General features: G+C 42.0%; 1 protein-coding gene across 1 annotated transcript in view; it reads right to left on the minus strand.

Moving 5' to 3' along the window:
• The window catches only part of adck1 (aarF domain containing kinase 1), a 174,356-nt gene extending 150,097 nt beyond the window's left edge, over window positions 1-24,259 (minus strand). Inside the window, exons 1-3 of the mRNA XM_039009909.1 lie at window positions 24,166-24,259; window positions 12,443-12,585; window positions 9,834-9,917 (exon numbers count right to left, since the gene is read on the minus strand). Coding sequence (XP_038865837.1) covers window positions 9,834-9,917; window positions 12,443-12,577 — 219 coding nt within the window. The 5' untranslated portion in view covers window positions 12,578-12,585; window positions 24,166-24,259. The remainder of the gene's footprint in view (window positions 1-9,833; window positions 9,918-12,442; window positions 12,586-24,165) is intronic.
• Window positions 24,260-26,084: the final 1,825 nt, after the last annotated feature.

The following is a 26,084-nucleotide window of genomic DNA, read 5'->3' on the forward strand; positions in this document are numbered from 1 at the left end:
ACAAGCACTTCCTTGCCGTTCATTCTGCCGTCTGCATGGTCAGATAGATGAAACCAGATGTTGATGACATGCTGCTTTCCACAAGTGGTCCATAATTAAACTATTTGTTTGTGTATCTTACTGTCTCTGCTAGTTTGTCTCAGCAAGTTGTGGCTCAAATAAATCTTGTTAGCTGCTAATGTTTATCGCTAGTAAGCTGGCTATTACAATTGAATGACACTGGAGGGGATGGCTGCTGTTTTACAGGCTCCTTACTAGAGGTCGACCGATTATTCATTTTTCAACGCCGATACCGATTTTTTTTTAAAGGCCAATTTTTATATATAGATTTGTAATAATAACAATTACAACAATACTGAATGAACACTTTTATTTTAACTTAATATAATACATAAATAAAATCTATTTAGTCTCAAATAAATGAAACCTGTTCAATTTGGTTTAAATAATGCAAAAACACAGTGTTGGAGAAGAAAGTAAAAGTGCAATGTGTGCCATGTTAAAAAGCTAACGTTTCAGTTCCTTGCTCAGAACACATGAAAGCTGGTGGTTCCTTTTAACATGAGTCTTCAATATTCCCAGTTAAGAAGTTTTAGGTTGTAGTTATAGGAATTATAGGACTATTTCTCTCTATACCATTTGTATTTCATATACCTTTGACTATTGGATGTTCTTATAGGCAATTTAGTATTGCCAGCCTAATCTCGGGAGTTGATAGGCTTGAAGTCATAAACTATGCTGTGCTTCAAGCATTGCGAAGAGCTGCTGGCAAACGCAGGAAAGTGCTGTTTGAATGAATGCTTATGAGCCTGCTGCTGCCTACCACCGCTCAGTCAGACTGCGCTATCAAATCATAGACTTAATTATAATAAACACACAGAAGTACGAGCCTTAGGTCATTAATATGGTCAAATCCGGAAACTATCAATTCAAAAAAAAAAAAATGTATTCTTCCAGTGAAATACGGAACCGTCAAAATATTGCTGTTACATTGCACAACCTTCAATGTTATGTCATAATTATGTAAAATTCTGGCAACTTAATTACGGTCTTTGTTAAGAAGAAATGGTCAGGCGACCCAAACTGCTGCATATACCCTGACTGCTTGCACAGAACGCAAGAGAAGTTACACAATTTCCCTAGTTAATATTGCCTGCTAACATGAATTTCTTTTAACTAAATATGCAGGTTTAAAAAATATATACTTGTGTATTGATTTTAAGAAAGGCATTGATGTTTATGGTTAGGTACATTTGTGCAAAGATTGTGCTTTTTCACGAATGCGCTTTTGTTAAATCATCACCCGTTTGGCAAAGTAGGCTGTGATTCGATGATAAATGAACAGGCACTGCATTGATTATATGCAACGCAGGACAAGCTAGTTAACCTAGTAATATCATCAACCATGTGTAGTTAACTAGTGATTATGTGAAGATTGATTGTTTTTTTATAAAGATAAGTTTAATGCTAGCTAGCAACTTACCATGGCTCCTTGCTGCACTCGCGTAACAGGTGGTCAGCCTGCCACGCAGTCTCCTCGTGGATTGCAAAGTAAATCGGCCATAATCGGCGTCCAAAAATGCCGATTACCGATTGTTATGAAAACTTGAAAATCGGCCATGCCGATTAAATCGGCCGACCTCTACTCCTAGCCAACTGTGCTATTTTGTTAGTTTTTTTGCGTTATTTTTAACTTATTTTGTACATAATGTTGCTGCTACAGTACAGTCTCAAAAATAACTTCTGGACATCAGAACAGCGATTACTCACTAAGATTTTATCTTTAACGAGTCTGATGCAAAGGACATACTACTTTCGAGACCAGGCCCAAATCCCTGTCATTTGCTTGAAGAAAAGATGCAGAAAAGAGGGGGCGGAGGTTGGGCTGCCTTCTGCAAATTCGTAGGCGAGTGAGTAAACCTCCACTACCGTCCGTACTATTGGCCAACGTACAATCATTGGAAAATAAAATGGATAATCTACGATTAAAACTATCCTACCAACGGGACATTAAATACTGTAAAATCTTATGTTTCACCGAAACGTGGCTGAACGACGACACGGATAATACAGAGCTGGCTGGGTTTTCTATGCATCGGCAGGACAGAACAGCTACGTCTGGTAAGACGAGGGGCAGGGGTGTGTGTCTATTTGTCAATAACAACTGGTGCGCGATGTCTAATATTAAAGAAGTCTTGAGGTATTGCTCGCCTGAGGTAGAGTACCTCATGATAAGCTGTAGACCACACTATCTACCAAGAGAGTTCTCATCTATATTATTGGCAGCCGTCTATTTAGCACCACAAACCGATGCTGGCACTAAGACTGCACTCAAACAACTGTATAAAGCCATAAGCAAACAAGAAAAAGCTCATCCAGAAGTGGCGCTCCTAGTGGCCGGGGACTTTAATGCAGGTAAACTTAACGCTGTTTTGCCTAATTTAACCAGTATATCACATGTGCAGCCAGAGAAAAAAATTATAATAATTAAACTCTAGACCACCTTTACTCCACACACAGAGACGCACACAAAGCTCTCCCTAGCCCTCCATTTGGTAAATCTGACCATAATTCTACCTTCCGAATTCCTGCTTACAAGGAAAAACTAAAGCAGGCAGTACCAGTGACTCGCTCAATACGGAAGTGGTCAGATGAGGGATGCTATGGTCATGACTCTCCTGTGAGGATCCAAAGATCAGGTTAAAATGGATTAATGTCTACTGGGCCCTCTCACCCACAGAAGGGAGGAGGAATTGGTGTGGGGGTTTTATGACCTCACACCAATCGTAAATTGCATGCAGCAGACGACTCCTTTGGTCTCTAGTATTGGTGATTGGAATCTCTGTTACAGAAGATTTTGCCGCCCAAAAACTTAACGTCAAAAAGGGAACACTGGGACAATATTTTCAACATCCGAATGTGGGGAATGATGAGAGATGACTATTTTGTGATGTCATTTAAGTTACAATATTTTTTTATAGCACTTTTAAAAAGAGCTTTCACACTATGTCAGGTTTACATCCTTTATGTTATGTAGGAAATAAAGGATGAAGAGAATATTTTTATTAAGGTAACTAAATTCATATTCCTGTCTAACAAGACATAGTTTTGATGATACTTTGCAAGTAACTAGCCATGCCCGAGGGAGCTCAGAGCGTGCCAGGATGACAGAAACACCCTTTTATACCCAAGTGTGTAAAAGATTGAGTTAAGAATTAACATACCAGACTAGGACTCAAGCTGCAGCTAGGTCTCCATTGGACCCTGAAAATCAACACGAGGTGAAGACGACAAAGTAGCCTCTAACAATCAATGTTACGGTTGAGTATTGTATCTAAGAAAAGGGATTTAAGTAGGACCATCCGGTTATTCTCTTCAAATCATCATCGACTACACTGCTCATCGCCCCTCTGGGGATTATCGACATGGCTGATTAGCTGTCCTCAGAAGACGACTCTTCCAGAACGAGTGAAAGTAAACAGACAACTAAGACATTGTGACCTCTTGTGAACAATCAGAGCCTTACACTTAAGGAGAAGGCCCAATCAAACCCTTTTCATGAAGGCCAGGGTCCAACAGTGATACACAACGAAGGAAGACCTTCAACACGTAAATACATGCATTACTACTTGCCCAAATGGGCGGCAGTTCGGGGCAAGGCATTAGGATTACTGTGAGCGTAGTTCCTAAATGTATCCAAGTGTTGTCTCTCTCTTTTATAACAAGTGTCATTTGTGTTATTCTGCTAGGGACCCATTTCCATCGTATTAAGTTTCTAATCAATAACCTATACTGTGTGTGTGTGTATCCTGTGTTATCATTTAGTTAGTAAATAAATAATCAAATCAATGTGTGGTACGGAATGATCAGTAAGACTCGTGTTTGTGCAGATTCAAGAACTCTGCGATGTTCAGAAAAAGATTGAAATGAGGTAATGATTAATAAGTGACTGTTATCGATATCATATATTTTAGAGTAATTCGGGAGATGGTAATTAACTGTTTCCACGGTGCCCCAAATTCCTAACGAGTTAATTGTTACAAGATTAATTTAAAAAAATTCAACCAAAAAATTAAATAGGGTAACAATTAAACATAGTTGATTCAATAAGTAACAGTCAGCACATTAATGAATGTAATGTCACGACATTACGCTAGAGGATTGATTTGATAGCATAGAATGGAATATGTTCCGGGATTCATCCAATGGCATTGAGAAGTACACCACATCAGTCACCAGCTTCATCAATAAGTGCATCGGCGACGTTGTCCCCACAGTGAGCGTACGTACATATCCTAACAAGAAGCCATGGATTACAGACAACATCCGCACAGAGCTGTAGGCTAGAGCTGCCGCTTTCTAGGAGCGGAACACTGATCCGGACGCTTATAAGAAATCCCGCAACGCCCTCAGACGAACCATCACAGACAAAGTTTCAATACTGGACTAAGATTGACGCTCGTCAGATATGGCAGTGCTTGCGACCTATTACGGACTACAAAGGGAAACCCAGCCGCGAGCTGCCCAGTGACGTCAGCCTACCAGATGAGCTAAATGCCTATTATGCTCACTTCGAGGCAAGCAACACTGAAGCATGCATGAGAGCACCAGCTTTTCCGTACAACTGTGATCACGCTCTTGGTAGCCGATGTAAACAAAACCTTTAGACAGGTCAACATTTACAAAGCCACGGGGCCAGACGGATTACCAGGACGTGTACTTAAAGCATGCGTGGACCAACTGGCAAGTGTCTTCACTGACATTTTCAACCTCTCCCTGACTGAGTCTGTAATACCAACATGTTTCAAGCAAACCACCATAGTACCTGTGTCCAAGGAAGCGAAGGTAACCTGCCTAAATGATCACTGCCCTGTAGCACTCCCATCAGTAGCCATGAAGTGCTTTGAAAGGCTGGTCATGGCTCACATCAACACCATCATCCAGGAAACCCTAGACCCACTCCAATTTACATACCTCCAAAACAGATCCATAGATGATGCAATCTCTATTGCACTCCACAATGCCCTTTCCCACCTGGACAAAAGGAACACCTATGTGAGAATGCTATTTATTGACTACAGCTCAGCATTCAACACCAGTGCCCACAAAGCACATCACTAAGCTAAGGACCCTGGGACTAAACACCTCCCTCTGCAACTAGATCCTGGACTTCCTGACGGGCCACCCCCAAGTGGTAAGGGTAGGCAACATCTGCCACGCTGATCCTCAACACTGGGGCCCCTCAGGGGTGTGTGCTTAGTCCCCTCCTGTACTCCCTGTTCACCCACGACTGTGTCCAAACAGAACTCCAACATTAAGTTTGCTGACGACACAACAGTGGTAGGCCTGATAACTGACAATGATGTGACAGCCTATAGGGAGGAGGTCAGAGACCTGGCAGTGTGGTGCCAGGACAACAACCTCTCCCTCAATGGGAGCAAGACAAAGGAGCTGATCGTAGACTACAGGAAAAGGAAGGCCAAACATTAAAAGGCAGGCCCCCATTAACATTGACAGGGCTGTAGTGGAGCGAGTCGAGAGTTTCAAATTCCTTGGTGTCCACATCACCAACGTACTATCACGGTCCAAACAAACTAAGACAGTCATGAAGAAGTCACGACAACACCTTTTCCCTCTCAGGAGACTGAAAAGATTTGGCATGGGTCCCCAGAACCTCAAAATGTTCTACAGCTGCACCATCGAGAGCATCCTGACCATTGAATCACCGCCTGGTATGGCAACTGCTCGGCCTCCGACCGCAAGGCGCTACAGAGGGTAGTGATTACAGCCAAGTACATCACCGGGGCCAAGCTTCTTGCCATCCAGGACCTATATACTAGGCTGTGTCAGAGGGAGGCCATAAAATTTGTCAGAGACTCCAGTCACCCAAGTGATAGACTGTTCTCTCTGCTACCACACGGCAACTGGTACCGAAGCGCCAATTCTAGGACCAAAAGGCTCCTTAACAGCTTCTACCCCCATGAAAGAGTTCTGAACAATTAAACAAAATGGACAACCGGACTATTTACATTGACGACCCCCCATTTGTTTTTATACTGCTGCTACTCTGTTTATTATGTATGCATTGTCACTTTACCCCTACCTGCTGTACAAATTACCTCAACTTGCCTGTACATCGACTGGGTACCAGTACCCCCTGTATATAGCCTCGTTATTTAATTGTTACTTTACATTTTTTCTTACATTTGTTTACTTTAGTTTATTTAGTAAATATTTTCTTAACTCCATTTCTTGAACTGCATTGTTGGTTAAAGGCTTGTAAGTAAGAATTTCACAGTAAGGTGTTCAGACCGGTTGTATTTCGGCGCATGTTACAAATAAACATTTCTTTGATTTGAATTTAGCTAGCTTGCTAAATGTACTTAAGAGTCAGAGCAAACATAGGTATCTAATACAGCACGGTACCAGTGCTGGTATATGCATGTTGTTTGTGTAATGGTTTCTTATAAAGAGAGGAATAGGCAAAGCATGAATATGTTAGCTAGCTACAGTGTACTCGGAAAGTATTCAGACCGCTTCACCTTTTCCACATTGTTACATTACAGCCTTATTATAAAATGGATTTGGCATTCAGGCCAAAGAATTCAATCTTGGTTTCATCAGACCAGAGAGTTTTGTTTGTAATGGCCTGAGAGTCCTTTAGGTGCCTATAGGCAAACTCCAAGTGGGCTGTCATGTGCCTTTTACTGGAGGAGTGGCTTCTGGCTGGCCACTCCACCATAAAGGCCTGATTGGTGGAGTGCTGCAGAGATGGTTGTCCTTCTGGAAGGTCACCTCCCTGACCAAGGCCCTTCTCCGCCGGTTGCGCAGTTTGGCCAGGCAGCCAGCTCTAGGAGGAGACTTGGTGGTTCCAAACTTCCATTTAAGAATGATGGAGGCCATTGTGTTCTTGAGGACCTTCAATGCTGCATACATTTTGTGGTACCCTTCCCCAGATCTGTGCATCGACACAATCCTGTCTTGGAGGTCTACGGACAATTCCTTCGACCTCATGGCTTGGCTTTGGCTCTGACATGCACCATCTGTGCTGTGGGACCTTATATAGAGAGAGGTGTGTGCATTTCCAGATCATGTTCAAATCAATTTTATTTACCACAGAAGGACTCCAAATCAAGTTGTAGAAACATCTCAAGGATGATCAATGGAATCAGGATGCACGTGAGCTCAAGTTCGAGTCTCATAGCAAAGGGTCTGAATACTTAAGGCATTTCAGTTTTATTTTTAATACAATTGCAAACATTTCAAAAAACCTGTTTTTGCTTTGTCATTATGTGGTATTGTGTGTAGATTTATGAGGAAATAGTTTTATTTAATACAGAATAAGGCTGTAACGTAACAAAATGTGGAGAAAGTCAAGGGGTCTGAATACTTTCCGAATGCGCTGTTACACAACACTAATATGTGAACAAAGTTTTTGTGAAGAAATGTTTCATTTTGTTTTTTTTAAATAATAAGTTTGGTAGCAACGTGAAAATCGTTGTGAAAATCTGTCGATTAAGGCAGCCCCCCGCACCTCTCTGATTCAGAGGGGTTGGGTTAAATGCGGTAGACACATTTCAGTTGAATACATTCAGTTGGACAACTGACTAGGTATCGCCCTTTCCCTTTATCTTGTATAGAACAAACACCATGCACTACCAATTTACCAGTGTACGTTCTCACAACGTTCAACCTGCAGAGCGATGTGCCTCAGAGTAGTCTGACATTTGTCGTAGAATTACAACATTACTTTTATATTATAATGTATTGATATATTAGTACATTCACACTGTTTTTCTTAGAGGCAACAGAATAGGGTTCTTAGAACTCATGTGTTTGAGATTTAACGCTGACTGTCAATTTACAATGGCTTGGTGATAAGACAACATTCCATGATTAGTGTCTGTGTGCCTGTCTGTCAGTGCCAGGGTGACCCAATCTCCGGTTTATTTATCCCATATGGCAGATGAAAACTGGACTCTATCATTCTGAGGGAAGGGCTTAGTATCCTATGCTGCGTTAGTATTTCTGTATAAACAAGCAGTACGTGAACTAGCGACAGATATGTGGCGCAATGTAAATCTTGATGTCTGTCGCATGAGAGCACAATGTACACCTTTGTATAATTTCACGAATCTCTTTGTCACAAGGACTCAGGAAGACTAAAAAAAAAAGAGTTGTAACCGAATCCTGTTTAATTGGGCTTTAACTCTACACCATTGGGTGACTTAACGCTCCATTACTGCAGTAATTAATAAAGTTCAATTGTTTTGAAGAAATCTAAAAGTCTCCCCTTTGACTAGAATAATTACCACGACACATTCGTAACGGCACCATGCAATGCACCCTGGACTGAAGAGGCAGAAAGGTGTTAGACCCTCTTAAATTACATTTCTCTAGTTAGAAATATTGCTCAAATATAAATCAATGGCTAATTCAAGAGAAGACAACCTCCCGCGTTATGACATTGGCCATCTGACATGTATGACAGACGTTTTCGTGATCATGTAGTGAGAGCGTTTATCGCAATGCTACGTCATAACGGCCAAATGTCTGACTGCTTGAACGGCAATAGCTCAGATACACATGAAATGACCCAGGGATTTAACGTCGCACAGAGATGCATAAAAACAATATAACATTCAAAATGGGTGAATCTTTACTTGAAATGCATAAAATCGGCAATCAAAACAAACGTTCTACCACCGTTACCATGTTGATTTTTGGGAAGCCTATTGATTCGGTGTTCGGACACACAGTATAAAGTTTGTATGTGAAAACTCTTTCTAAATTGCATACTTTGTTTTTCGAACTCACTTCACTCGCAAATACTGTAAGAGGCTTGCGCTACCGGTGCAGTGCTGGCACATGCGCAGATCAAATACACAATAGGAACACTGATTAAGCTGTTTACATGTCCTAATAATTCAAAACATCGATTAAAAAGCAAAAAAAAATTGCGGCATATGCTTACTTCGATTTTGACCTCACACCGATTAAGATAAGCAGAGTTGGGTGTTTACAGTTTAATATCGACTTATTAGTGTGCATGTAAACGTACTCAGTGTATTCAAGGTGCAGCACACTATATTCCAACTAGGGTTGCAAACATACGAAGTTTATCAATTACCTACCAGAACGTAGGTATTTTTCAAGGATTGTATGTAATCCATCACAAAACATCTAGTGGTCATTTTGGGTACTTCAGATTATCACAGTTGTCTGTAATGATCTTTTGCCCTTTGTGTGACTTTATCACATGTAAAATAGGACAATTTAAGATGATAAAAAAATATTGAAAAAATCAAATATTTAAAAAATCACAAGATTTAATGACAAAGCTGTAAAACATCATACATGAACCATCAATTTAGTGAATAACATTGGTGTTTAATAAGAGGGTTTCAGCATGTAATATCATTTATAATTTTTTTTACACATTTTTATTTGTTTTACTATGTCAAATTTGAATAATCATTCTATTCCCATGCCTCCAACAATTCACCAATTTACTAGGCCTAGGTGTTTTGCCCATACCATGCAGCTCTGCATGGCACAGTGTGGAAGAGGAAACAAAAGTACAGGAAATGCAGATATTTACAAAAATGCTGAAAATGATTTGTTTGAAGTTGGACTGAACAGTATAAAACAAATCAGAATGGAGAAAACCACATTGAATTCACTTATAACGTATGTGTTTCAACCCTAGGGTCATGCACTAGCCATAAAGCATATTTAGAAATTAAAACAATTTAAAAACCATAAAATACCATTAAAAATATGAAAGATTCACACAATGATATTTTGGCCATATAGCCAAGCCCTAGCCTTACCTGGGATTTGAGCGCCCAGTATTCCTCTGATCCATACTCCACATGTTTCAGAGATGTCATGTAGTCATAGCTGATCACGGCAGTCTACAAGGAAAACACAGTCAAAAATACTTTTGTACATTCATGTGCTTGCATGGTTGTGTACTAACAGTGGATTCAGCCCGAAGTCGTTTTAATCAAAGTTGAATGACGTGTGTATTTTCTTTTGCTGTTTTGTTGAGCTGGGTTTTATTTAAAATAGTACCACCCACCAGCATGGCATTGTTTATTAATCAGAAACACCTGCAAAGTTCGCAAGTCACGACTGACCTGAGCAATAGCAAAGATGGTGGATAAATGAATATAGTTCACTCAAGTCGTTTACCATTGAAAAAAATTGTCAGTTCCTGTCTACTTAGTGGAGTGGGTCTCCCATAGACACCAATGCAATAGCAGCTGGGTAGGGCTGTCCAGGACACATTTTTATCTTGGTCGACTAGGTCGTCGGTTCTTTCAACCAATCGATTGGTGTACATTTTAAAATGTGTATTTTTCCCTACACTACTGGTCAAAAGTTTAAGAACACCTACTCATTCAGGGTTTTACTATATTTTTTATATTTTGTAGAATTACATTGTAATTTGCTACATTGTAGAATAATAGTGAAGACATCAAAACTATATAATAACACATGGAATCATATAGTAACCCAAAAATAAATGAGGTGTTAAATCAAAAAATATATATATTTGAGATTCTTCAAAGTAGCCACCCTTTGCCTTGATGACAGCTTTGCACACTCTTGGCATTCTCTCAACCAGCTTCATGAGGTCGAAGCCACTCCAGTGTTGTCTTGGCTGTGTGCTTAGGGTCGTTGTCCTGTTGGAAGGTGAACCTTCGGTCCTGAGCGCTCTGGAGCAGGTTATCAGGATCTCTCTGTACTTTGCCCCGTTTAACTTTCCCTCGATCCTTACTAGTCCCACAGCTTGATGTTGACACCACGCATCACCTTAGGGATGGTGCAATGTTTCCTCCAGATGTGACACTTCGCATTCAGGCCAAAGAGTTCAATCTTGGTTTCATTAGACCAACGAATCTTGTTTCTCATGGTCTGAGAGTCTTTAGGTGCCTTTTGGCAAACTCCAACTGGGCTGTCATGTGCCTTTTACTGAGGAGTGGCTTCCGTCTGGCCACTCTACCATAAAGGCCTGATTGTTGGTGTACCGCAGAGATGGTTGTCCATCTGGAAGTTTCTCCCATCTCCACAGAGAAACTCTGGAGCTCTGTCAGAGTGACCATCGGGTTCTTGGTCACCTCCCTGACCAAGGCCCTTCTCCCCCAATTGCTCAGTTTAGCAGGGCGGCCAGCTCTGGAAAAAGTCTTGGTGGTTCTAAACTTCTTCCATTTAAGAATGATGGAGGCCACTGTGTTCTTGGGGACCTTCAATGCTGAAGACATTGTTAGGTACCCTTCTCCAGATCTGTGCCTCGACACAATCCTGTCACAGACCTCTACGGACAATTCCTTCGACCTCATGGCTTGGTTTTGGCTCTGACATGCACTGTCAACTGTGGGACCTTATATTGACAGGTGTGTGCCTTTCCAAATTATGTCCAATCAATTGAATTTACCACAGATGGACTCCAATCAAGTCGTAGCAACATCTCAAGGACAATCAATGGAAATAGGATGCACCTGAGCTCAATTTTGAGTCTCATCAAACGGTCTGAAAACGTATGTAAATAAAAAGGTATTTCTGTATTTATTTTTTATTTTTTTCAATTTCGTGATATCAAATTGGTAGTTACGGTCTTTGTCCCATCGCTGCAACTCCTGTACAGACTCAGGAGAGGTGAAGGTCGATTTTGTGCCGCCCCATGGGTCTCCCGGTCGCGGCCGGCTGTGACAGAGCCTGGACTCGAACCAGGATCTCTAGCTGTGCCACTCGAGAGGCCCCCTGTTTAAATTTTTGTTATACATTTGCAAACATTTAGTAAAATCTGTTATCGCTTTGTCATTATGGGGTATTCTGTGTAGATTGATAAGGAAAATTGTGTATTTAATCAATTTCAGAAAATGGCTGCAACTTTAAATGTGGGGAAAAAGTCAGGCGGTCTGAATACTTTCCGAATGCACTGTATTCTATTTGAGAAGGAGACATTCTTTCTGTCCATCCTCGTTGTAATATACTTGGAAGACAAAATGTTCCCAAACTGGAGATTTAAACAATGGAGAATTCCATTGGCTTATCGACCCCACCACTCACCATCGTACAGAACTAGTTCCCGGCTGCGCTTCACCAAAGAATCATTTGAATTGCGCCAATTAAGATTGGAATTTAATTGCAACGTGAGCATTAGGTTCTAGTTGTTTTAACTGTATAGCCCTTAATGTTTTTTCAGCTCAGATTCGCTCAAGAGGCATACACTGCCACGTAGGCATAACCTATAGGCCTAGTTTTTCTATGTATAAACCGAGGTCCCCATACAGAACGGTCCGGTACGAATACATGTACCGTTACAACCCTAGTTTGTGTGGTTGGTATACTATACTGACCAGACTGATGTGTTTGTGTACTCATGGTTATGTACTGTGGCCCTACAGTAGGGTCTGTGTGGTTGTGTACTGACCGTAGCTGCGGCCCTCCCGAAGCGGACCAGGCTGATGTCATTGGGGTCCAGTTGTTTGTTGTTGTAGAGGTAGAAGCCTGACGACGCCACCACTGCCGCTGCAACAGATGACACTTTCAGCAGCCGGCCAGCCATTGGAGGCACTGGGGGAGCGAGTAAAATATGGTCCAACAATATTACACTCTGGTATACTCAACTAATAAAGAAATACAGTTGATGAAGTACACACTGAACAAAAGTATAAACGCAACATGTAAAGTGTTGGTCCCATGTTTCATGAGCTGAAATTAAAAGAACCCAGAAATGTTCCTAACACACGAAAAGCAAATTCATTTACATCCCTGTTAGTGAGCATTTATCCTTTGCCAAGATAATCCAGCCACCTGACAGATGTGGCATATCAAGAAGCTGATTAAACAGCATGATCATTACACAGGTGCCCCTTGTGCTTGGGACGATAAAAGGCCTCTCTAAAATTTGTTTTGTCACACAATGCAACAGAGGTCTCACGTTGAGGGAGAGTGCAATTGGCATGCTGACTGCAGGAATGTTCACCAAAGCGGTTGCCAAAGAACTGAATGTTAATTTCTCTACCATAAGCCACCTCCAACGTCATTTTGGAAAATTTGTCAGTTCGTCCAACCGGCCTCACAACCGCAGACCACGTGTATTGCATCGTGTGGGCGAGCGGTTTGCGGATATCAACATTGTGAACAGAGTGCCCCATGGTGACGGTGGGGTTATGGTATGGGCAGGCAAAAGCTACGGACAACGAACACAATTGCATTTTATCAATGGAAATTTGAACGCACAGAAATACCGTGATGAGAATCTGAGGCCCATGACCAACAGCTGCATATCTGTTTTCCCAGTCATGTGAAATCCATAGATTGTGACCTAATGAATTTTTCAAATTTGACTGATTCTCATATGAACTGTAACTCAATCAAATATTTGAAATTGTTGCATGTTGCTTTTATATTTTTGTTCAGTATTTACTGTATATAAACCATTTCCAAACCCTTCGCACTTTCAAACCTTCAACTAATAAACAAACAGCGTTTACAAAAGTTTCAAACACAAAAGGGTACTTTCATGTAAAGTAGCTTTGAAAAAGACTAGGTGGGGAGAGATGTAAACAAGATGCAAAGTGGCGTTTCTAAATATTAACTAATATTCAAGTATTCAACTACTGTAGCTTGAAGTCTTCAATACCCGGTCACTGAATGTAGCAGCTACTGCATATAAATCATAGATTTCTTTAACAACTCCAGTGTTTCAAGCAATAGTCACCACTGTCATACTTCAAATGAGCACAAGCAGGCTGGCATTGAGTGACATGTGGAAGAGACACGAGCATGATGACAGTCTTATGTTGAGCGCACACATTTTAAATACTTTGAATCCACTACTCAAATTTACATTAAAAAAGGACACAAAAAAACATTCCAAACGTCCATGTATGCATTGCAGTCAAAGCACCTCCTTCTCCAAACAGCTAGGGTGCCCACAAAAGCTGAAACAGAGCAGCCCTAGTTTTTGGCAGGCCCGCAATCTGGAGGCCACGCACTGTAAGCCAATGTACGCGTCCAAATATCAGTGCAACCAGCTTGCACCTACACCCGGGGCTGTCCAAGCGTGCCACGAGGGGCTGGTATTTAAGAAACGTGTCGGCAAAGACCTGCTCCATGCAGCCGTCAAATGAGCAGCCACTTCCAAAATGAGAACCTCCCTCTGGCCTCCCCCCAACAACATCTGGCATATTTGGCACACAGGAAAACGCATCATCAGCAACATTAAACCATCCTCTTAACCACAAGAATGTTTATAAATGTGTGCTGTTGGTGAGACTACCTGTCTCACCTCGCTGTCTATCAGGTCGACAAGGCAGTCATGTCTAACAATGTACAAAACCTTGTATGAACAGCAACCATTCACAACAAGGGAAACAGAATCCATTACATTTGACTCATGAAGAATACAAAATGGGTCATGGTTTGCAGGGTACAAGAGTGCTAGGTTATGTTTTGTTGGTAGAACTTGCAGCCTCGGCTTAACAGTAGAGGTGAGAACGTCCTCGCCAATGGCAGCATTCTGGTACAGTACATGGAATGGGAGACAGAGGTGTCACAGTCTGGAGCAGCAAGCTTCCCCTGCATACTTAGGCCAGTGTTGCCATAGCTGCATCAGTCTGATACCGAGGAGTGTTTTCCCTGATGTAGGAGGAGATGTTCCGTCATGGGTGACAGAAGCCTCCACAACACAGAGGTCTGCCACAAATGCATCAGAGGCAGTCACTGGCTCAGTTTGCGTATCAGTTCATGCCCATCTGAGCTCCGGTTGCACGGGTCCGGCCAGTCTGACCAGACTCCAAAGACCGCAGCACGAGTGTCCAATTGGTCTTCCTCCGGAAGCCCAGGAAGTTGTTGTCAGTGGCACATTCCCCTTCCGTTGGTCCAGAAGGAGGGAGGCTCTGGCTAATTCCCCAACTGTGGCATCGTCTCTGTTGAGCATGATCAACAGGTGAGTCAGTCTGGTAGCAGTGTAAATCCACTCAACATTCGGGACACACAAACCCCCCCTCTTGGGCTCAGGAAGAGAACGTCACACGTGGTGTGTGTGTTTAAGCATAGCCACTTTCTCACCGCTTGAACGATGTTGCTATTAATTTCACTCAGAACCTACTTGGTATGTGCACATCGGCATGCAGATGTTGAATCTTTGCTAGGACACCTCTCTCACAGCGTCTAGCTTCACGACCACAGGCAGAGGGGAAATGTCAATCATTTCAAGCCTGGTTGAATACTCATGGACAAGCTCCTCAACTTGTCCCCCCCCCCCACTCGCTAGCAACATTTAACTTACGTTCGTGATAGCTGTAATGTTTCATGCCGAGAGAACACTAGTGTTGGGGGCTTGTTCCAGCGGTTGCCTCCACTGCGTCTTTCATACACTGCACAATGCACAGTGTCTTTAACTTCCTGCCCAGACCATTTCAAAAAGTAATCTATGCAAGAGAGCATATTGTTGAGAACATGCTCCTCTCTGCAGGAGATCTGAACGTCATCATCGTACCCCTGCACTGGGTTCGGTCACCACACATGGGCTCGGGCACACTGGCATAGCAATTTCAGCCACTGGTTGATGGCTAGGATGTAGTAAACAGCACTCCATGGGCAGCCTGTTTTTATGCCAACCCAGAGAGGGATTGGTTCAGTCAGCTGCTTCCCACATATAACTTGGAGAAAAGAACCTTTGTACACATGGGATATGATGTCCACATAAGGCTGAAGCATTCGTATTTCCTCAAGTGCATCGATTACACTATGCGATAAAGTACCAAAAGGCATCTCTGAAGTCCAAAAACAGTGTAAAACTTTGCCGATTCATGCTTTGAGCCATCAATTCCAGTTTTTATGCAGAAAACATGCTCATTCATGCCGTCTGTGTCTGTCTATGCCTTTTGTTTGGGAGAGAGAATGCCTGTATCTAAAAGCCATGGTAGTATGTGGGCGAGCAAGCATTCCGTGAACACTTTACAGACAAAGGGAAAGAGGGAATTGTCTCTCCATGTATACAGAACAAAAATATAAAATGCAACATGTATAGTGTTGGTCCCCATTTTGAAAAAAGCTTATTTCTCTCAAATATTGTGCGCATTTCTCCTTTACCAAGATAATCCATCCACCGGACATGTGTGGCATAACAAGAAGCTGATTAAACAGCATGATCACACAGGTGCACCTTGTGCTGGGGACAATAAAAGGCCAGTCTAAAATGTGCAGTTGTGTCACAACACAATGCCACAGATGTCAAGTTGAAGGAGCGTGCAATTGGCATGCGGACTGCAGGAATGTCCAACAGAGCTGTTGCCAGAGAATTTAAAAATGTACATTTCTCTACCATAACCCAACTCCAATGTCACTTTAGAGAAATTGGCAGTACGTCCAACTGGCCCCACAACCGCAGGCCACGTTGTAACAACGCCAGCCCAGGACCTCCACATTCGGCTTCTTCACCTGCGGGATCACCCTTCCCTTCTATGAACTGTAAATTGTTGCGTTTATATTATTGTTCAGTATAGATGGATTATCTGGAACATTGTGTTTTTTAGTATTCCGTGGATAAGAACACCCAGCCATGAGTCAGGTACCTTTCCATTAATCAGACAGGCATTGAAGATATGCATGAGGGCATGGGAGGACTGGGGTCTTGGTGTCACTTATGAGACTTTAAAGGCCACATCTGATTCACTTCTTGTTTGGTAGGGAAATCAACACATTATCTACCTCCTCAAGGGTGAAATTGCATGTCTCTGGAAAATAGCCTGGTTTTACCATTTCAATTGTGTCACACCAAGGGGGTGTGGTCAGCAGAACACTGGCATTTGTCATTCTATTAGTTCTGTACAAAGTTTTAACGGTGAAACGTCCATGCAGCATCTGCATCCCAACCATTGATCTGAAATCAGTTTCATGGAGATATTCATTTAGATCTTAGTTTTTCAAGTGTCCTACAGTGTTGTTTCGGATGATGTAAAGTGAGCGAATTTTAGAGCAGATGGTTGTCAAACAGTAACATTAAACGATGCTATAATATTTCGGGTTCTGTAGAATACTATCATTATGTGATCTTGCAAACATTGACTCTGCTTTGATCTAACTTCATTAAACAAGCACCATTAGCCTGAGTAGCCTGTTCTCCACGCATATAAAGTACAGAATATATACATGCGCAGAAGCTTAATTTCTATTGATTTTTCTGTTCCGCAGCCACTCGGTTATAATAAAACATTGCACGCTTCTATGAAATCGCATTTGCGTAGTGACATAGCCTACAGTTGGGCAGAGCTGTTTTTAGGATTTCACCACATAGGGGAAAATATTTTAGCCTTAAATAAAATGCATTTCATGCAATTCTGTTATTTTACGGGACAGAAGACATTAGCAGAATCTATTTTCATACCACACAAATGACCGAAATGAGTAGCTACTCTGACAAACAGAGCAATGAAAAGAAACTGGTCTTGAATGCAAATTAATAGCCCAGGCCAATGGAGACACATATTGAACTAATATATATATATATATAACACATACACTTAGGTTGGAGTCATTAAAACTCGTTTTTCAACCACTCCACAAATTTCTTGTGAACAAACTATAGTTTTGGCAAGTCGGTTTTAGACATCTACTTTGTGTATGATACAAGTCATTTTTCCAACAATTGTTTACAGACATATTAATGCACTGTATCACAATTCCAGTGGGTCAGAAGTTTACATACACTAAGTTGACTGTGCCTTTCAACAGCTTCCAGAAAATGATGTAATGACTTTAGAAGCTTCTGATAGGCTAATTGACATCATTTGAGTCAATTGGAGGTGTACCTGTGGATGTATTTCAAGGCCTACCTTCAAACTCAGTGCCTCTTTGCTTGACATCATGGGAAAATCAAAAGAAATCAGCCAAGACCTCAGAAAACAAATTGTAGACCTCTCCAAGTCTGGTTCATCCTTGGGAGCAATTTCCAAACGCCTGAAGGTACCACGTTCATCTGTACAAACAATAGTATGCAAGTATAAACACCATGAGACCACGCGCCATCATACCGCTTAGGAAGGAGACGTGTTCTGTCTCCTAGAGATGAACGTACTTTGGTGTGAAAAGTGCAAATCAATCCCAGAACAACAGCAAAGGACCTTGTGAAGATGCTGGAGGAAACAGGTACAAAAGTATCTATATCCACATAACCTGAAAGGCCGCTCAGCAAGGAAGAAGCCACTGCTCCAAAACCGCCATAACTACGGTTTAACAGCCAGACTACGGTTTGCAACTGCACATGGGGACAAAAGTCGTACTTTTTTAGAGAAAAGTCCTCTGGTCTGATGAAACAAAAATAGAAATGCTTGGCCATAATGACCATCGTTATGTTTAGAGGATGCTTGTAAGCTGAAGAACACCATCCCAACCGTGAAGCATGGGGGTGGCAGCATCATGTTGTGGGGGTGCTTTGCTGCAGGAGGGACTGGTGCACTTCACAAAATAGATGGCATCATGAGGAAGGAAAATTATGTGGATATATTGAAGCAACATCAAGACATCAGTCAGTAAGTTAAAGCTTGGTCGCAAATGGGTCTTCCAAATGGACAATGACCCCAAGCATACTTCCAACGCTGTGATAAAATGGCTTAAGGACAACAAAGTCAAGGTATTGGAGTGGCCATCACAAAGCCCTGACCTCAATCCTATAGAAAATGTGGGCAGAACTGAAAAAGCGTGTGCGAACAAACCTGACTCAGTTCCACCAGCTCTGTAGGAGGAATGGGCCATAATTCACCCAACTTATTGTGTGGAGCTTATGGGGGACTACCTCAAAGTTTGACCCAAGTTAATCAATTTAAAGGCGATGCTACCAAGTACTAATTGAGTGCATGTAAACTTCTGACCCACTGGGAATGTGATGAACGACCTATAAGCTGAAATAAATCATTCTCTCTACTATTATTCTGACATTTCACATTCTGAAATGTCCTAACTGATCCTAACTGACCTAAGACAGGGAATTGTTTCTTGATTAAATGTCAGGAATTGTGAAAACCAAATACATTTAAACTCAGTTTAAGGTGTATGTAAACTTCTTACTTCAACTGTATATATGTATACATACATGTTTGGGGTCACTCTGAAATGTCCTTGTTTTGAAAGAAAAGCACATTTTGTCCATTAAAATAACATCAAAATGATCAAAAATACAGTTCAGACATTGTTAATGTTGTAAATGACTATTGTAGCTGGTAACGGCTGATTTTTAATCGAATATCTACATAGGCGTACAGAGGCCCATCATCAGCAACCATCACTCCTGTGTTCCAATGGCACGTTGTGTTAGCTAATCCAAGTTTATCATTTTAAAAAGGCTAATTGATCATTAGAAAACCCTTTTGCAATTATGTTAGCACAGCTGAAAATGTGCATGTGTCAGCATATGGTCTCACAAGGGGTCTGAGGATCTCATCTCGGTACCTAATGGCAGTCAGGCTTCCTCTGGCGAGCACATGGAGGGCTGTGCGGTCCCACAAAGAAATGCCACCCCACACCATGACTGACCCACCGCCAAACCGGTCATGCTGGAGGATGTTGCAGGCAGCAGAACGTTCTCCACGGCGTCTCCAGACTCTGTCACGTCTGTCACATGTGCTCATGTGCTCAGTGTGAACCTGCTTTCATCTGTGAAGAGCACAGGGCGCCAGTGGCGAATTTGCCAATCTTGGTGTTCTCTGGCAAATGCCAAACGTCCTGCACGGTGTTGGGCTGTAAGCACAACCCCCACCTGTGGACGTCGGGCCCTCATACCACCCTCATGGAGTCTGTTTCTGACCGTTTGAGCAGACACATGCACATTTGTGGCCTGCTGGAGGTCATTTTGCAGGGCTCTGGCAGTGCTCCTCCTTGCACAAAGGCGGAGGTAGCGGTCCTGCTGCTGGGTTGTTGCCCTCCTACGGCCCCCTCCACGTCTCCTGATGTACTGGCCTGTCTCCTGGTAGCGCCTCCATGCTCTGGACACTACGCTGACAGACACAGCAAACCTTCTTGCCACAGCTCGCATTGATGTGCCATCCTGGATGAGCTGCACTACCTGAGCCACTTGTGTGGGTTGTAGACTCCGTCTCATGCTACCACTAGAGTGAAAGCACCGCCAGCATTCAAAAGTGACCAAAACATCAGCCAGCAAGCATAGGAACTGAGAAGTGGTCTGTGGTCACCACCTGCAGAACCACTCCTTTAATGGGGGTGTCTTGCTAATTGCCTATAATTTCCACCTTTTGTCTATTCCATTTGCACAACAGCATGTGAAATTTATTGTCAGTGTTTCTTCCTAAGTGGACAGTTTGATTTCACAGAAGTGTGATTGACTTGGAGTTACATTGTGTTGTTTAAGTGTTCCCTTTATTTTTTTGAGCAGTGTATATATATTTAAAACCCGACATCAATATTGCACACACTCTATACAGCAGAATCTAGTAGGTCTATGAAGTCTCCCCAAATGCAGAAGGTTTCTTCCGTATATTGTATGTTATCCTTTCACACGGAATGTACGAGGACACCTTCCTTTGCAACATTTGTTTGTTCGGAGGGGAATTACTCTTCCAATTAAGAGTTATACAATTAATCAGCTATAAATTGCTAATTTAACAAATGCATATTTATAATTGACTTGTAGTTGGCAATAGAGCCTCATCTCCTAAAAGTACTAGGGAAGGAATTATTGGAATATTCATAAGAGGTCACTTGAGATATATTTCAGATCATAACCTCCCAATACATTCCAAAAACATGTGCATTCGTAAAGTATTCAGATCCCTTCACTTTTTCCATATTTTGTTACAGCCTTATTCTAAAATGGATTAAATAAAACAATTCCTCAATCTACACACAAAACCCCATAATGACAAAGCAAACATGGGTTTTTAGAACTGTTTGCAAAAACATTAAAACAGAAATACCTTATTTACTTAAGTATTCAGACCCTTTGCTATGAGACTCGAAATTGAGCTCAGATGATTATCTTTGAGATGTTTCTACATCTGTGGTAAATTCAATTGATGGGACATGATTTGGAAAGGCACACCTGTCTATATAAAGTCACACAGTTGACAGTGCATGTCAGCTCAAAAACCAAGCCATGAGGTCAAAGGAAATGTCCATAGAGCTCCGAGACAGGATTGTGTCTGGGGAAGGGTACCAAACATTATTTTGCAGCATTGAAGTTCCCCAAGAACACCGTGGGCTCCATCATTCTTACATGGAAGAAGTTTAGAACCACCAAGACTCTTCCTAGAGCTGGTCGCCTGGCCAAACTGAGCAAATCGGGGGAGAAGGGGCTTCGACAGGGAGGTGACCAAGAACCCGATGGTCACTCTGACAAAGTTCTAGAGTTCCTCTATGGAGATGGGAGACGCTCCCAGAAGGACAACCATCTCTGCAGCACTCCACCAATCAAGAATTTATGGTAGAGTGGCCAGACGGATGCCAATCCTCAGTAAAAGGCACATGACAGGACGCTTGGAGTTTACCAGAAGGCGCCTAAAGGACTCTGACAACAGGAAACAAGATTCTCTGGTTTGACGAAACCAAGATTGAACGATATGGCCTGAATGCCAAGGGTCACATCTAGAGGAATCCACGCACCTCTCATCACCTGGCCAATATCATCAAATATAAATTGTATTTGTCAAATGCGCCAAATACTGCAGGTGCAGACCTTACAGTAAAATTCTTACTTAAAAGCCCTTAACCAACAAAGCAGTTAAGAAAAATAAGTGTTAAGTAAAAAAATAAGATCAGCAGTAAAATAACAGTAGCAAGGCTATACGGGTACCGGTATGAGTCAACGAGATAATTAACAGAGTAGCAGCAGCATAAAAGGGGGGCAATGCAAATAGTCTGGGTAGCCATTTGATTAGCTGTTCAAGAGTCTTATGGCTTGGGGGTAGAAGCTGTTAAGAAGCCTTGATTTATGACCTAGACTTTGCGATCCGGTACCACTTGCCATGTGTAAGCAGACAGAACAGTCTATGACCAGAGTGGCTGGAGTCTTTGACAATTGTTAGTGCCTTCCTCTGACACCGCCTGGTATAAAGGTCCAGGATGGCAGGAAGCTTGGCCCCAGTGATGTACATGGCCATACGCACTACCCTCTGTAGTGCCTTGCGGTCGGAGGCCGACCAGTTGCCATACCAGGCAGTGACGCAACCAGTCAGGATGCTCTCGATGGTGCAGCTGTACAACCTTTTGAGGATCTGTGGACTCATGCCAAATCCTCTCAGTATCCTGAGGGGGAATAGGTTTTGTCGTGCTCTCTTTGACTGTCTTGGTATGTTTGGACCATGACAGTTTGTTGGTGATGTGGACACCAAGGAACTTGAAGCTCTCAACCTGCTCCACTACAGCCCTGTCAATGAGAATGGGGGCATGCTCAGTCATCCTTTTCCAGTAGTCCACAATCATCTCATTTGTCTTGATCATGTTGAGGTAGAGATTGTTATCCTAGCACCACACTGCTAGGTCTCTGAACTCCTCCCTATAGGCGGTCTTATTGTTGTCGGTGATCAGGCCTACCACTGTTGTGTCATCTGCAAACTTAACGGTGTTGGAGTCTTGCCTGGTGATGCAGTCATGAGTGAACAGGGAGTACAGCAGGAAACTGAGCAGGCACCCCTGAGGGGCCCCCATGTTGAGAATCAGCGTGGTGGATGTGTTGTTACTGACCCTCACCACCTGGGGGCGGCCGTCAAGAAGTCCAGGATCCAGTTGCAGAGGGAGGTGTTTAGTCCCAGGGTCTTTAGCTTAGTGATGAGCTTTGAGGGCACTATGGTGTTGAACGCTGTGCTGTAGTCAATGAATAGCATTCTCACATAAGTGTTCCTTTTGTCCAGGTGGGAGAAGCAGCGTGGAGTGCAATAGAGGTTGCATCATCTGTGGATCTGTTGGGGCGGTTTGCAAAGTGGATCTAGGTTTCCTGGGATAATGGTGTTGATGTGAGCCATGACCAGCCTTTCAAAGCCCTTCATGGCTACAGATGCTACGGGTCGTAGTCGTGCTACGGGTTGGTAGTCATTTTGGCAGGTTAACTTAGTATTCTTGGGCACAGGGACAATGGTGGTCTGCTTGAAACATGTTGGTAATACAGACTCAGTCAGGGACAGTTTGAGGATGTCAGTTGGTCAGCATATGCTCAGAGTACACATCCTGGTAATCCATCTGGCCCTGTGGCCTTGTGAATGTTGACCTGTTTAAAGGTCTTACTCACATTGGCTGCGGAGAGCGTGATCACAGTCATCCGGAACATGCATGTTTCACTGTTACTTGCCTCGAAGCGAGCATAGAAGTTATTTAGCTTGTCTGTTATTTAACTCGTCTGGTAGGCTTGTGTAACAGTCGCCACCAAGCTAACGTTAGCCACCTAGCTAGAATTCGTAACATATCATAAGTTTTGCAAATTTGTAACATACAGTATGCTATGTTTATCAAATTCGTAAAATAATACAAATTGCAATTCATAACATACAAAATGGGTGACGGACATCCACAAATTAATACAAACCATACAAAACGTAGCATATCATACTAAATGGAGTGGCTCGGATTTACATACAGAATAATACAAAATGCTCTGAGACCAGGTTGGTGAGTCAGAGGCAGGCTGTAATGCAGTAAGCAAAGCAAGAGCGAAAACAAGCAGACAGAGAGGCTATCCAGGCATTTGATTTGGACAGTAAAGCAACACATACACAACAAAAAAGAATCCGTGCAATCAAACAGTTAAAAAAAAAAATTATGTCTTGGTTTATATCGGTAGTTGTTCGTCTTCTCGAGTTGATAGTTTACCAACCTTTTTTACCACGAGCTACATCACTGGTCACAGTCACGCAGAAGATGACAACAGCATCAACCTGAGCCACAGCTATATATTCTATCGACTACATCAATGAACATTTCAATACTTTCAGTATCGGTTTCTGTGTAATATAATGGAACAGTGGCTGTGGTGAGACACAGAGTATGGCATTCACTTATGCAAGACGTTTTGTAACATGCGTTAGGGAACAAGACAGCTAGCACTGTTCTAACACACATATCCGTTAGGTGAAATAATATAATTCATAACTAGCTATCGGATAACTGAAAACCAGTACTTTGTATGTCGGTAAGATGTTTTACCTTAATCACAGCCAAACGTACAACCGTGCTGTTATTCAACCGGTTTCTCGCTTCGACCTCTCATCCCGTCACTTGTTTATAGTTTAGATTAAACTAAAGCCCATATGCATTATGGGGGTTGAAGTCTTGAGTTCGGAACAACAGCTAGATTTATAGGAATTTAACAACGTTTATTGTTGTAATTATGTGAAATACATTTTGGGTGGTTTAATGCACTAGTATTTGCAAATCACTTCTGTTATTTTCCACAAAAGCTCATAGATATTTTTTCAGATAAATCGGTCAGGACTAAAAATAAGCACATCGTGCGAATACGTCAAAAGCATGCGACGTGTTCATTTCCTACATAGAAATAGCTCAAATAGATTGAAGAGACAAATTCAAAGCACTTACTGTATACGTCATCATAAAATGATTATCTATACTGCATATAATAAAAATACATATTTGCTAGCTCAACGTTTATATAAAACTGTTTATCCTAATAAATACTGATAATGAATATTCAACACAGCAGTTAGATTGATGCAACTTGGTGCAACTCAATAAAAAAAGATTGTCAACTAATAATATGTATTGTTCATCAGGCATTATCAAGGAAAAGTTCCACACATTTCCCCAACATTTTGGTAAGCTTTACTGAGCTGTTATGTAGATGTGGAAATGTGAACTACGTGTGATTGAGCCTACTTGAAGCTGTATCCAAATATGCTGTTTTGGTATAGAGGCTTCCTGAATGGTACATTGTCAGGTGATTATAGCCTACCTACCTTCATCAATACCATTTTGTTTAGGGCTGCTGATAAGGTGTGTATGCAGCGTGGACAAAAATAAACAAACTCACCTTTGTGCATGTGCACATACACACATCCACACACACATACAGTACACACAGAGGTTAGATATTCCCCTCTCTCATTCTCACATACACACCTCTCTCACTCTCTCTCTCTCTCACACACACACACACACACACACACACACACACACACACACACACACACACACACACACACACACACACACACACACACACACACCCACACACACACACACACACACACACACACACACACACACACACACACACACACACACACACACACACACAGACAGACAGAAGAGAGAAAGAGAGCGAAAGAGAGAGAGCACAGTTAAGTACAATAACTAACACACATTTTTCCTGTAGGCCCTACTTTTCATGCTGAGTAATAGCAATGTCTTGAAAGTCCCTCTTTTCATCTCCCATGTGAATAAATACTGAACATGCCTTCTTCACTACTACCCTGCCTTCAAGTTCCAATCTCTTCGTAGGATTTTTCAAACCCTTTTCATGCTTTTTATCCTATTGACTGTACAATTAGGCCGTAAGCACACAATTTCCCTTTTTTTACCCTGCTGTTAAATGAAACTGAAGATGAAGTAACAAAATCATTACAGAATTTATCTTAATTGCTTGGGGTATTGTGCGAGGACGTGGGTGAGTGTTTTGTTGAGTGTGGCTTTTTTTCTTCCACCCAGTCGCTGCTCAGCAGGAGGTGGCCTGTAGCTGAGGCGTACTGCAGAGGATTACACACAGAGATATTCACTGGGGATTTACACAACCTTTACTTTGCAGTTAGTTTCCTAACAATCTGTATCAGGCCCTCTTCAACTCAACTGAGACCATTTAAAAAAAAAAAAAAGCATCTTTAACACAAAACAACCAACGCATTAAACAAAACAAAAATACAAATACATGGGGCCATTTTCTTCCTGGTAAATTATATGCTATTTCATGGCCATGTTATTATTTTATGTGCCATTATGGAAACACAATAATGCTTTGTCATTCCGATATCTTTTTGGAGTTTTTATTATTTGTCTCCAGCCTTTTTCTAACATGATTTCATACACTGTTGTTTTAGTCAACATATTCA

Source organism: Salvelinus namaycush, chromosome 15 (genome assembly GCF_016432855.1).
Source record: "Salvelinus namaycush isolate Seneca chromosome 15, SaNama_1.0, whole genome shotgun sequence".
NCBI lineage: Eukaryota > Metazoa > Chordata > Actinopteri > Salmoniformes > Salmonidae > Salvelinus > Salvelinus namaycush.